We start from the raw sequence: 13721 nt of genomic DNA, 5'->3' as shown, positions 1-13721 counted from the left end.
CTCCCTTTATCACAGTTTATTGTGGATTTTAACAAGAGAAACGTTATCGCCGTTTTAGTGAAAACAAGTGAAAATAGTCTGCGGCAATGCCAGTTGTTAAGTTTCTGGCACTGTGTTTTACCCTTCCCCAACACATACGAAACAATGCAAAGTTACAGTCGGATAAGGTGAAAATACGCATACAAAGCGTTCGGTGCTGTTCACATCGATTCTGTGGGTAGAACGCTATGACTGACAGCCAGGAAGCGCACCGATGCCCGAATGCTCACAATATCTTCAAGGCAGAACCATTAAAACATGCTGTGTGCTCAAGACAAGATTACATACTGAAAGCATCGTTTGTTTCCACGCCTTCTGAACAGCGTGAGAACCCTTATGTACAGGTTGCGAACGCCTCAGAGCGCAACAGATCTGCAGATGTCCGACGTCCCCTTTCACATCGGCGCTGTATCTCCATGGCTGCCTTACCTCAGACCCCAGCCTGACTTCGGAACGCTTCATTCTGTGCGATCTGCTTCGCTCACATCAATTCAAACACAAAAGACAACGACAACAAAAGAGTGTTTGCTGACGCGCTTACTAACACACAAGTTCAGATACTAACATTCCAGTTAAGACGGATCCTTTGGAGAAAAAGCATTCAGGACGTGAGTGAAAAATAAATGGTTCATTTATAGTGCTACACATATAAATTTCAGGTTGCTCCTTGTTAAAAATAAAACAGAAAAAAAACAAAAAACAAAAAACAAAAAAACCCAAACCATTAAGGACGCTAATTTCAACAAGCTGATCGCTGCTGAAAGAGCACCGTAAGCCCGGTCACCTAAGGATCAGAGCAAACACTGAAGTTCCCTTGAACACACGTTGCATTAACAACATTGCAGTCAGAACCGTAGCAGCTTCATTTGGACAGGAATAATATTATCTGCGCAGACACTTTTTAAACACTCTAAGCTTAATAGGCCAAATGCAATGCTTTTCTAAATCTAGAAAAGAGAAGACACATTTTCGCTTGTATGGGTGTAACTTGCACTTCAGTGACACAATTTCCATAGCTCACAACATATGAGCTACTTTGTTTCAGTACTTTGTTTCCAGCCATCACTGGGCTGGCAGCTTCTGACCTGGCCTTCCTATTTCCAGTTTCCAATACGTAAGGCACAACTTCGCGCATCGAAAGGGGCACCCGAAGGAAGGGCCTGTCCTAGGCGTCCTCGTCCCTAAAGCAAGTGACCACGTTGCCTTGTAAAAAGCTGTCTTTTCCAAGATATTTTAAAAGCATTTATCAGCAGGAGCATCCTCTAAAAGCTGCGTCTTGGAAAGCCCCAGTACGCCGTGGATAAATGCACACCTATTTTTATTTCAATTGCAAGTGCTTACACTTACCCTGGCTCGCTCGACTCAAATACGGCACATTTACAAGCCAATCCTCATTGAAGATTTAAATCTTAGTCAGGTCACAAAGGCCTGCACCGACGGCTCTCCCTTAGTCTGATGGTCCAGTCTGCTTTTAAAATGTTTACTTAAAGAGGAAGAACAGGGCCTCGCTTCTCAGTTTGCTAGCAGGCACCCGATACTCCCTCGCGCGTCACAAACCTCGCCACCTGCTGATCTGCTCGTCGAGCTACCTGGCCGTCCCTAAACACTTCTCCTCCTACGTTATCCCAACGCAGGCAGCAACCGAACACATCAGTAAACCCTCTTACTACTTTGTTTAACTCTGTTTTACTACTTTTACTCTGCCACGAGTGACAAAAACGATCTCGGAGAGCCAGAGCTTAACAAGACTTGCTTTGTTAACACTTCATCCGAAAGGTTACTTTCCTGCATTTTTATAGTGGAACTTCAGTAATTCAGAAAGTGGAATAAGGAAGCGCGAGAAAATGAGAGGGGCACATCTACACCAGAAAAAAAACCAAACGACACAGTAAAGTGCCACAGGGACTTGCTATAATTGCTACCAAACCCTTGATCTACGTCGAGATCGTAACCTGGGAGCGTTCGCACAGGGCACGAGGTGGCAGCAACAAATAGTGACACTTAACACCAGCAGGTCACGGCGGGTTTCGGTTCGGGCTTTATGTGTATTTGATCGCGATCTGGGGGTTGACTTAGCATTAATGGCTTGTGACTTTTAAGCTTGTGAGCCAGCGTCATAAATATGGCCTCCACGTGGTCATTGTCATTGGGGTTTTTGGCAGAGGTTTCGAATAACGGCATGCTGTGCGTATCGGCAAACTTCTGAGCCAAGTCCGTGGGTACCTGAATAGCATTTCGCAGGTCGCATTTATTGCCAACAAGAATCCGTGGTATATCGCTGGCAAGGAGGTGTTGTTTGCATTCCTCTATCCACGAGGGCAGACTGTGAAAGCTGGCGATGTTGGTCATATCGTACACAAACACGACCGCGTGGACGTTCCTGTAATAGTGCTGCACCATGCTCTTCCTGAAGCGCTCCTGGCCCGCCGTATCCCATAGCTGGATCTGAAAACACAAGGGTAAACAGAGAGGAAAATGTTTTACGGCTCGCATTCGGAAAATAACACGCGTTACCTACGACTAAGAAAGTCGGGCGATCGCAGCAAATCGCTCTTCGGAACCGATGACGCCGCACAGTTTGTACCAAACAAAACGACTGCTTTTACAGACTTTTCAGAAATCGTTGCTTCCACAACGGTCTGCTCACAATTGAAGCTACGAAGAAATTGCGAGGCGACTTCATAACTAAGAGGCGTTTCGGACGGTTTACGGAAAGCGGTGCGTTGTAAGATCTTTACACAAAGCACTACAAAAATCCTGCCACTGAAGCTTTTCTAAGAAAAAACAAATCTCAGCTGACAGGATTGTTTCCTGCCAAATACGATGGCGTCATCCCCAAAGCGCTGCTCTCAGCATTAAGGTAACGGCCTACTGGGGCAGAGTCCCTAAAAGGAACACCAGCAACCCTGCAAAAACAGCTACAGCAAAATAAACTGCACGAAGCGACAGCTCGGCCTCTGTACTCCGGTCCAGGTATTTCCAGCTTCTGATCCACGGGCCGAGAAAGATCCACGCAGGGCTTCTAAAGGAGTCAGCGAGGTCACAAAGAAAAGCGAAGTGAGGCATCCTAGCCTCTGACCGAAGGCAAACGGCAGCTGCAATTCATCTCTCCGCAGAGCAAATACTCCTTTTGCTGTGCTCTGTTTATAGCCCAATTTCTTCATCTCCGTTGCCTGCCGAGACAGCCCGAGCCACTAGATTCCATACAGTCACTTCTCTTGAAAGAAGATGCCCTCACCTACCGAGCCGAGAGAGAATGCTGGTTCAATGCCCTTGCAGAACGCTGTATAGGCAGGAGACTCATGGAAAGAAAAAAAAAAAACAACTGCAACTTTAAAGTGAAATATAACAAATTTGAGAGAGAAAAAAAAGAACCCAGCGTACAGCTGGGAGACCCCGGCTTATCGTCAGAGGACGTGACGCTCGGGGATCGCTGCATCTAGCCTTCCCAATGGATGGACCAAAGCTAACACAGACCGGCAGCTGGTTTCCACAAGCGGCTGCGGAAGCTGAAGGTACTGTTCTCTCTCTGCCTCGCCCAGAAGCAGAACTTGGTCAGGCTTCAGGGAAGTGCAGATCCCCCCGCAAGTTTATAGCCTGCCTTGGGGACAAAAGAGGAAATTCAATTAAAGCTTTATGAATCTTTCCAGTTCAACTTCACCCATCTTTTTCCTACGTTTTACCTGCATGCAGCTATCTGACCCCAAACGTGCCCTCTCAAATTGGTTTTCCCACCAGTGACAGTTTTACACTTCAGAACTTTCTTCTTTCGCCTGACCAGAAGAACTTGAAGGGACTATTTCATTTCGGACCCCCTGGTCAAATGATCTGCTCGACTGCAAAGGAGAACGATCTTTTTCAGAGATGCACCCTGATGAATTCACATTACGTTTCTTGTCTCATTATTATTTCAATATCATCCATCATTGAGGAAGGAAACACGTGTTTTATAGCAACCCTTTAAGACGCAGCACTTAAAAATCTGACTTAACAGAATAATTCCAACTAATAAAAACCGAACACGGAATCGCACTGTCCTGTTCCCTCGGAAACACAAGCGGCACTTCAATATATCAAAGCAGCTACCGCCTCCTGCCTTCTGACTCCTCTTTCTGCAGCCAAGAAGAGCTGCTTCATGAGCAAGGACTCCCTCCAAATGTCACTCTCTCTCAAGAGAAACAGAATGCTAGAAAGTACGTTGTCTTGCACAAGCTGGGAAAAAAAAAAAAAAAAAAAAAAAAAAAAACCCAGACGCAGAACCCAATTTGGGGACTCTCGTCTCGGCATTTACTTTGCATCCTTCGCTCTTCTTATGTAGCTCACTAAAGAGTGATGTCACCGCTGCCATCGATGTTCAGCGCTAAGGTCAACCTCGGAAGAGGAGAACGTAGCACGCAACATTTGCAGAACAATTTAATCTATTCCTCACATGTGGGCATTAGTGTTTCATATGCAGCCGTCAGCCTGCTGCGTCAGCTACGGACGAATACACCCGTCTCGTGGAATTGGAAGAAAACGCGTGGCAGACCCTCGGCGAGATGCGCTGTGCTTGCAATACTGCCAGTGACGCAGCATTTTTCCAGCTGCAAGGGAAGTGATCTCTGTTCCGTAGCAGCACGGAAGCGACCGTTCAGCTGGCTGGGGGAAGGGAGGACAGGGAATGGGAAGACACCGACTTACGCTCTCCTTCGAAGCAAGAGGACAAATCCCTCTACTCAGCAGGCCCTTCGGGGCACGATGAGAACAGCAGCGATGGGATTCCTCTCAGCTTCTCTCTTTCCCGGTTCGACAGGCATGGCCGCAGAGATGCCGGGAGCAAGAAAGGCGGGGATGGGAAGAAGGGAGGAGGCAAACAACAAAACAACAAAAAGGGGGACTCTATGACATGCAGCATGCTCCTAATAGCTTCGGTTCTGGCAACGATGATGACGGTTATTCCTTTTCCAGCTGAAACAGAACCTCCTGGGAAACCGGGCATCGAAAAAGCATCCTCCCCTGTTGGCCACCTCCCTCAGCCAGAACCCAGACGTATTCCACGGGCAGCGTTTCAAAGCCAGCAAAGCCAGCCACGGCAGCTTCCATCGCAACAGGGCACGATATCCCAAGCGAAGCACCTCGGCGCTGCGGATCTCGCTTCTTCTCGGTCGCTGCGCTGCATCAGCCAGAGCCGCTGACGACGCCAGGCAGCAAGACGGCACCGACGGGAAGATCTCCCTCCACAGGTTCTCCTCTTGTTACGGACAGTAACGGACCAGGGTGCAGAATGTCAGCTGGGAGCTGAAGAAGCGCTATTCAATCGTTTCACAAAGGAAAGGAGGAATAAAGGCTCTCGTAGACATCTCCTTTTCAATTACCAAGGCCGTGGTAATTGAAAAAAAAAAAAGCACAAGAGAAGAGGTCCAGGGGTGCGACGGGCCTCCCACAACGTCTTCAACCAGGAAGAAAGATGCTGGCTTTCAGCTGACTGTCAGTTGCAATTACTCGCTGACGGTACAGCCCCGTGACTGCTGCCGGTCCCTCTTACCACACGGCTACGAGCATCTGCTCGTGGAAACAAACCGTCAAGCAGAAGTAGGAGGGAGCTTGGCTCGGAACGACGTGCCTGGCAGCAGCCAAGCGCTCTGCGTTCGGAAGCGACCAGCGGTTCGAACCGCAAACGGCACAGCCGGCTGTTTCTGTAACGCTCCGTCAGCGCGACCCCGCGAGCGGAGCGAAGAATCGCAGAGTCGTTACGGGCGGGAGGGACCCCGACGCTCACCCCGCCCGCCCGCCCGCCCGCCGACCGCCGCCGCAGCCCGCCGGCCCACGTCCCTCGGAACCGCCCGGCCGGTGACCGCGCGCAGCGCAGCGCTCCGCTCCCCGACGGACGCGCTGGGCTTGTGCCGGCGGCGGCCCGCCCCGCCGCGGCACGGCGCCGCGCGCTGCCCGCTACCTTGATGCGCTCCCCGTCGATGGTGACGGCGCGCTCGCGGAAGTCCACGCCGATGGTGGCCTCGGTGCGCTGCGGGAAACGGCCGGCGCAGAAGCGGTAGGTGAGGCACGTCTTGCCCACGTTGGAGTCGCCGATGACGATGATCTTGAAGATGCGGGAGCGCGCGGGGGGCAGCCCGCCGCCCGGCACCGTGCCGCTGCCCGTGAAGCTCAGCTCCAGGGAAGACTCCAGCTCGGCCGCCATCGCCGCCGCCTCGCGCCCGCCCCGCGGGCCCGTGCGGACCGCCTCGGGGAACGGAGCGCCCGGCCCTCCCCTCGCGGCGCGTCACGGCGCCGCGCTCCGCCCGCCCGGGCGCGTCTCGCGAGAGCTGCGCGGAGCGGGGTCGCCGCTCGGCCCTGCGGCGGGGTGCCCCGCGGGGGGGGTGGCGCCCCGGGCCCGCAGGCGCTCGGGGCCGGGCGGGGTGCGGCTACGAGCGGCGCGCTCGGAAGGGAGCCGTCCCTGCCTACGGCACGTGGGGTGGGAAGGGAATGGGCCGTTCCGAGCCAATCCGTTCTGTAGTTCTGTGCTGCTGACCCTCCGAATGACTGTCGTTTTAAACATCCCTATAAATATATACACGCAGAAACATTTCTGCGGAGATGCCGTACCGCTTGCCTCTAAATGCCACAAAGTTTCTATATTTACCGGCGTTGACTGTGGCCTCCAATAAATCAGTCCCGGGCAGCAAGTAATCCCACCTGCACCGTGTTCTGCCGACCGTGGCTGCGCATGTGTGAGATCCACATTGGAGACCTCGATCCCCACCGCTTTGTTTGATGCGAGAACACGTTGTGCATTTTATTTTCAGCAGGTTTTGCTTTGATAGTACGGGCTCAGAGGGTGATGCTGTTAGTTATTGCTGCGGGAAAAAGTTTTTCATCTTTACTGTTACCAAGGACGTAGTCCCGCTCCCCTTGAAATTAATACCTTGAATAAAAAGTCCCCCCGGTGAGCAAAGCTTTTTTTCTTGGAAAAAGTCTATTGATGCCAACAGGTAAAAGACCTCTTCAAGGTGCCAGCCATACCGCTCAGCATTGCAAGGCTACCGATGAAAGGTTATCAGAAGGAAAAACTACACTACACTTGCACTCGAAACCACTTTGATACACTGACAGAAATAACGACAAAAACAAATAATAGTAATGTAGGCGCGTATGGGAACGGCTGCGTCAGGGCCTGAACCTCTCATTGATCACTTGAAGCGAGCACAGAATCAGCCACGGGAGCACAGGTGAAGGCAATTCAGCTGTGCTGCTGGAAGGGGTGGAGCCTGGCTGCACCTCTCCCAGACCCATTTAAGAGCTGGCTACGGGGAGGGAAGGTTTTCTTTCTGGAGGTCCCTCCTTTGCAGTTTTACGATGAGCCTGGGATGTAGGTAAGCACTCAATCTATTCTCTTTTGCTATAGTAACTTGCTTAGCCAAACTCTCTTGTATATTTCATAATTATAACATCTGTGTATTCACTGATTATGTAATATGGAAAAAGCAGACAATAAAAACAAATGGAGGCCATGCAGCTGATGATGCGGTTAACGGTAAAGAGACTGAAGTTCTATTTTCCCTCTGGCTTATTAAGTTGCTCCTTACGCTACCAAATTTTCAGGCTTCTCGCTGGGTACGCGGTTCCCATCTTCCCATACGCATTTATTCCGGCAGTCTCGGTCTGTCTTTTCCCGTTCCTCAAAATTCAGCAGCGGCCTGTGTCTTGAGATGAATGATTCAGCACCACGTGCGGAGTGCTGTGCTTCCTCGCTTTTAACAGATCTGAAGCGCGAGGGTTTTTCTCCACCGTCCCCTTCTCTTCTCTTCCAGGGTTTTGAGGAAGGGTGAATTTAGATTAGCTCACGCTATTCGCACGGTATGCGTGCATTTTGTACCTGTCAATAATTTATTGAAGGCAGAACGTGGCAGGAGCTAAAAATCTTGTTCTCTCTATCCCAACTTGCCTTCTGTATTTCAGTTCAGAGTTTTGCGGAACTGAGAAGTGACGAAAAGGCAGGGACCTGGCCCTTTGTGTTGGAACTGTTGCGCAAATTAGATGGCAGACGTGGGAGGGGGCTCGCAGGACGGCCTATGCTGCTACTCTACTATGCAGAGCAGTTTTGGCAAAAAAATCTGGAAGTGAAGGCAGTAACCAGCCTCTGCTATGATAGAAAGACAGTCCTGAAAGACTGAATGGAAGGATTTGTGGTCATCGGGGTGCAAAAGTGCAAATTAGAAGTGCAAACGAGGCTACTCTGCAACAAAGCTAAGACTGCTTTCTAAGCTCTACGGCTAACAATTTTCCAGTCCTACTTCATACAGATACCATAAGTGAAGCAAGATGCAGAATGATAAAGGTTATTTGATTCCTCTAAGGAAAAAAACGGCTTGAAAAGCATGATGTGAAGCACCACAGCTCAACGCACCACAGCAGTGCCAGTCTTTGCTTACAAATTAATCAGCAACTCCTCTTGCTCTCTCCCAAATAAAAGGCGTTTACATAACCCTTGCATAACCTGCAGGGCAGAACAACACAGCAGCTGCCTCCGGTTCAGAAGCAGACAGCAGAATTCAGAGCGGTACGGCTCATTGCTTGGTCTGCAAACCAGCGAACCACCTCTCCTTCCCTTCCTTCACGATGGTACAGCAATTGCAGAAGTCATGCGTCTCCACCAGGGTGTTACTTATCTGTTTCTTTTCTTTGTGCTTAGTCTCTTCAGTGTTTTCAGGGAGAGTGAAAGCAGACAGGTTTTGTCATCTGCTGCTGCTCGTGACCCGCGCAAGGTTCTGCAAGCGTAACAGCGAAGTGGGAGAAACGTCCTTTGTACTTGATGGAATAGAAAGGTACCGATGAAGAGTCATACCTGATCGTTGTGTTAAATATATACTTACACTTGTATTTAAGTGTACTTGTATGAACGGCCATGCTAGTTCGCCTCCTCATATCTGCTGTGCTTTTGGTCTGTGGCAGACCAGTCACAAGGCGCCGTTCCATCGATAGAAGTTTGAAAGCTTTAAGTTCAAGGAAGGCAGCAACCGGGAGCAAATGCCCCCCTCCACCTCTAAAAGAGAAAATAAATTACTGAGGACGTGAATAAAGAAAGGATGCTGTTTTATACCAGGGCGTTATCCACTAAAATCCACTTTCGCTGCAATGAACTCCTGTTTCAGACTCGAAGGTATCAATAAAAAGTTATTTCTGTAATTACTTCAATATTTACATATCTTAAAAAAAAAATAAAAATAAAAAAAGCTGTAACTTTTTTTACTCATCACTGCCACAGTATTTAGTCCGCTGACTGAGTCTGCAAGAGTTTGAAATGCCCTGGGTGAATAAAGCTTTGTGGACTTTTGGATGGGGAAGAGAAGGCTGCTGAACTTTTCCACCCTCCCTTTGATCTGGACCTGAGAAAAACAGCAGATGATTCCCTCTCAAACTGTGGGTTTTTTTTTTTTGTTTTTTTTTTTTAAATTTAAATCCTTCAATAAAAGCATCGCTCAAATCCCCACCTGGAGTCTTTTGTAGCCTAGAACACTGACTGAGGGCCTTTTTCCATATGCATATAGATGCAGCTTTTAGGGAAAGACTTAGTGACATCTCCCCGCCGATGCTGTCCTTTTCTGTTCTTACTCCCAAGGTAGTCACATCTTTTCCCCTACCGGCCTTCCTCCATTTTAGGAGACACCCCCACGCTTGCAACCTATCAGCACGAAGGGGCTGCCTGCGTCACAGCCAGCTGACAATGAAGGCAACTCCAAACGACTGCTGTCCTCCCAGGGATCGTTTGCTACAAGGCTGCTGGGTATGGGAGCGGGACGCTGAACCCTACAAGGAAACGCTGGCACACGTTTACAAACAGAACTCAGCATTTTTATTCGTTGATTGACTTCCTGCCAGTTTTTGTTGCTTTTTTTTTTCTTTAATATCTGCTATCGCCAGAGAAGAGCATAAAAACACAGTACAACATTATCGACCGGTTAGGAAGGCTGGAAGGGAAAGCAGATCCCAGTACATTGGCGAGTAACTCGGCAGAGTTGATAACTTAAGATTTTTGAATGGATCAGCAATGAAGCAATGAATATGCTGCCACACTGAACCAACAAGAGGACTTTTGCTAAATTTGTGATTTATTGCATTACATTTTATAACTGAACGTATCCATCATCATACATTTGATCACCCACAAGGCAAATGACACTTTTTCATAGGTTATGTGCTAAATGGCTAAAGTTATGCAGTAGCTGAACCGGGCTAGAACTAGTAGAGGTAGATACTGAATGGGCAGTGCCAGGCAGAAATATTTTGTCCCAGTACTTTTTACCTTTTGTTACGAACAATTAGCAGATGCAACACTTTCAATTAAAACAACAAACATCTTAGGGAAGCTACTCTAAGATGCTTTGAATTCGCTAGTGATGTTTACCTCGACATACTTCGTTGTTATGGTCCCTCGTAAATTGGACAACCTTCAAGCTCTGGGTTTTCTGCCGCGATTTACCTGGAGACCGATGCGCAAAGCTGGAATCTTTGTGAACGTGCTACTCTTGGCTTGAACCGCTCTAGAAGTAATACACACATAACAGCTTCCAGGACACAGGAGACTGCATTTATATTATTTACAGTTTCAGTAATCGTTCTAGCAACAAAAAAACAAACCAAACCCTACTTTGATGCTTAATCTAAACCAGAATTTCTATTACGCTGCCTCCTCGTAACTCCCTTCAGTCTCCTTTTGCCAAGATGCCGTATCAGCTACTCTTGGCCGTTCTCATTGCTGGCTGTGTGCTCCGACAAAGTCTCTGCCCCGAAACAGGCTTTGAAACTGGCACGTGCAGCTTACATTTCCAGGAAGTATCTCCTTCCACCACCAGAGCGGTTCCTACCCAGAACGTTCCTGGAAGCAACGGTCTTTCCCAGCCTCAGCAACCGTCTTCTTCCGCCTGGAACAGCGCCCGCTGCTAGCACGCTCACGGGCCGTTCCGTTCCTCCCCGACACTGCCATCTAATTAGACTACATCTGCATCACGTTCCTCCGCAGCATCCCAGAGCAGCGGGTCAGGCTGTACTCCGTTACCAGACGAGCCCAACTTTTACTTCCATACGATAGGAGCTATTGTAGGTGATCCATCATGTACGCACCCCGTTTTTAGAGCAAACTTCCAAGAGGGGGAAGACGGGGAAATGATTTCGAAGCTAGCTAGCTGCTAGCACAAAACACTTACAAAACATTTAAAGCGATCGCAAAAAGGGGAACAAGTATTTTTTACTCAGGTCTACTGAGCTGCATTACCCTATCAGATGTTGTAGCACGAGTGACGAATGTCTGAAGTGCAGCTGTGGCATGTGGGGTGCTAGCGCTACGCGAACGATGGCACCGCTGCTCAAGCCCTCAAAGGCGTAACCTAAGACCGAGTCCTTCCATTTGGTACGCAGGAACTTTCTCACGTGGCGGCGAGATCGCGTCTGCGCCGCGAGTTTCCCGCGTCCGATCTCACCCTACTCTCGCTGGTGTTTCCCTTCGGGATATAAAAACAACTACGAAAAGGTGTTACACCAACTTTCAGGGGCTGATGTACAGCTGAGCACCTCCAAACCTGTAAGAACAAACCGAACGCTAACAGAAGATCTGTTAGGCTAACGACACGCGCCTCATCAAACGCTCCAGAAAGATGGACTAGGCTAACATTGTCTCCCTCATCTAGCCCTGCCGATCTTCCCGAGAACCTCAGAACCTTCTCCTTACGCTAGGGAAACAACCGAGTGAGACTTCATTCGGTACTGACACCGGGAACGTCCTCTCCCTGCAGTCACGCTAGCATTAAGACCTCGTCCAAAAAGTGTAACCATAGGAGATGCGGAGGCTTTTAAGGCGTTGTAAACGCAAAGGTGTGACATTGGTTACGGAGTAGCTCCTTCCAAGAACGTTTCATCTGTTCGTACACGCCTACCGTCCCGATGTGCCTGAACGCTCTGCTCTCCCTACTATCTTAGCGCCTCTTTTACTTACGTACATTCTGAGTCCATTTCCCGTTGATTTATGCAACATGCGTGAACCCAAGCTGCAGTTTTGTCTAAGGAAAATGTATGGTTCGAGTCCCAGCCCTGCTACCCCTCCCCTCCACCCCCCGAAGAAAACCAACCCCAACACCAAGGACCAAAAACCGATATCCACGTCATGCGACGTCAGCCGTGGCTCCACTAACGGCAAAAGGATGTCGCTTCAGGGGAAGCTGTGAAATACTAAACCAGAATTTGCCGCTAATAAGCTGTTCTAGATGGCTCTGACTGCAACTGCAGCTGCTGCTCATCCGCCTTGGCAGCTGAACACCGGCGTCTGCCATTTATCTCCGTACGGAAAGGGAAGTTTTCACTGCAGCACGACGCTGTGCTGCTACTTCACAAAAGATGCGCTCCGGCGGGTTATAACTGTGTCTCCAACTCTTATAAGCACCTCCCTGGCCATCAACCGCACACTTGAGAAGTGCGGAGATGAAGTGATAAGAATTCCTACGCCAATTAAAATAACCTTCTAGGTCAGGAAAACTCTCTACTTCCTTGCCCGAATCTCCGCTCTTCCGGAAGGGAACGAGGAACTGATCCGAAAGCATCCCTTCTGAAGCGCAACGGACGCCTTTGGAAGTCTCGGGGGGAATCGGAACGGATATGTAGATGAGGTTTCTGGAAGGCCCGTACAATTATCCTTTGCCGCTTGCATCATGAAGGATAACGATCCTGCTTTGAGTTCATCTATTTTGATGCAAAAACAGGTGCGGAACAAGTAAAGCACACGATCCCGTTTATAAGCGGCATCCAAACCGCATTTGGAAAAAAGAAAATCGCTCGATGCTAGTCACGAACCGTTTAAAAAAGTGAGCATTTATCTGCCTCCAGCTAAGCGTCAGAAGCCAAGAGAACAGCAGCCATACTCGTAGGGAAGGCAAGGCCAAGAGCTCGTAGCTCGCGTAGGCAAGATTGAACCTTCTTCGGTGCTTGCAGAAGACATGCAGTCCGAGTATCTCAGGCCACAGAAAAGACCGAGATCTAGACGTTAAAGAGCAATTGGAGGCTCTACAGGCATTCTAGACCTCTGAAGCCCGGCGTATTAAATAGACAAATACAGCAATACAACATATATTTCCAACGTGAACTACGCCACAAACATACGAGAGGATCATCTAACCGAGAAAAGAAAGGGTTGCCGAACGCGCAAGCAAAAACTGACGCAACTACAAACCTCAGGAAACCTTCCCAGATTTCTGACCTGTACCATCGATCGCCGACAATCTGTTACGTGGTAGAGGAAGGCTGCGTATCCACACGACGGATACTCTCTGACCGAACTCCTGCAGCAAAGAAGGCACTCGCTTTGTAAGCTGTAGTTTATTTTCTGCTCTGCTTTAGGATAAACCTATTAAAAAAACAACATTCGGGGACGTATCTATAATATTAACACAGTAGACTCGCTGAACATAGCTCGACTCGGAAAATAATCTTCCACGGAAAACCGGTGGAACGAAAAAGCCAAGCGCAAAAGCATTCTGCGTTATAGGACTAGCCAGACATTCAGTATTGACGTAATTCGTTTGCGCTTTATACTCGACATCCGCCCATCGGCAGTAACGCGATCAGCGTAACCCGACAGCGTAGTAAGCCGACCCTGAGCTGCGCTCCTGGGAACCCGTTCGTTTTCAAAGTACAACAGAGATTGGTTTAAATATTCACACAAG

The 13721-nt window shown here is 49.1% G+C and overlaps 1 protein-coding gene and 1 long non-coding RNA gene across 4 annotated transcripts; one reads left to right on the top strand and one right to left on the bottom strand.

The window, feature by feature from the left end:
- On the bottom strand, positions 1-6214 carry RAB33B (RAB33B, member RAS oncogene family). The gene is made up of 2 exons (XM_042872006.1): positions 5972-6214; positions 1-2484 (listed from the first exon to the last, which is right to left on the bottom strand). The coding sequence occupies exons 1-2, from the start codon at positions 6212-6214 to the stop codon at positions 2041-2043; spliced, it is 687 nt and encodes a 228-aa protein (XP_042727940.1). The 3' UTR covers positions 1-2040.
- A 254-nt stretch (positions 6215-6468) lies between these two features.
- On the top strand, positions 6469-9502 carry LOC122179545. Of its 3 annotated transcripts, XR_006178733.1 has the most exons (4): positions 6469-7385; positions 7972-8837; positions 8965-9172; positions 9278-9502. It is a non-coding gene; the product is annotated as an uncharacterized LOC122179545 (long non-coding RNA). The 3 variants fall into 3 exon arrangements; XR_006178732.1 differs by having other exon boundaries at positions 8705-9172; XR_006178731.1 differs by having other exon boundaries at positions 7972-9172.
- Positions 9503-13721: the final 4219 nt, after the last annotated feature.

The sequence above is a fragment of the Lagopus leucura genome, unplaced genomic scaffold, assembly GCF_019238085.1.
Source record: "Lagopus leucura isolate 7727_CA_CO unplaced genomic scaffold, USGS_WTPT01 Super-Scaffold_100004, whole genome shotgun sequence".
Taxonomy (NCBI): Eukaryota; Metazoa; Chordata; class Aves; order Galliformes; family Phasianidae; genus Lagopus; species Lagopus leucura.
The sequence above is the reverse complement of the archived record's forward strand: the minus strand, read 5'-3'. Positions and strand labels throughout refer to the sequence as shown.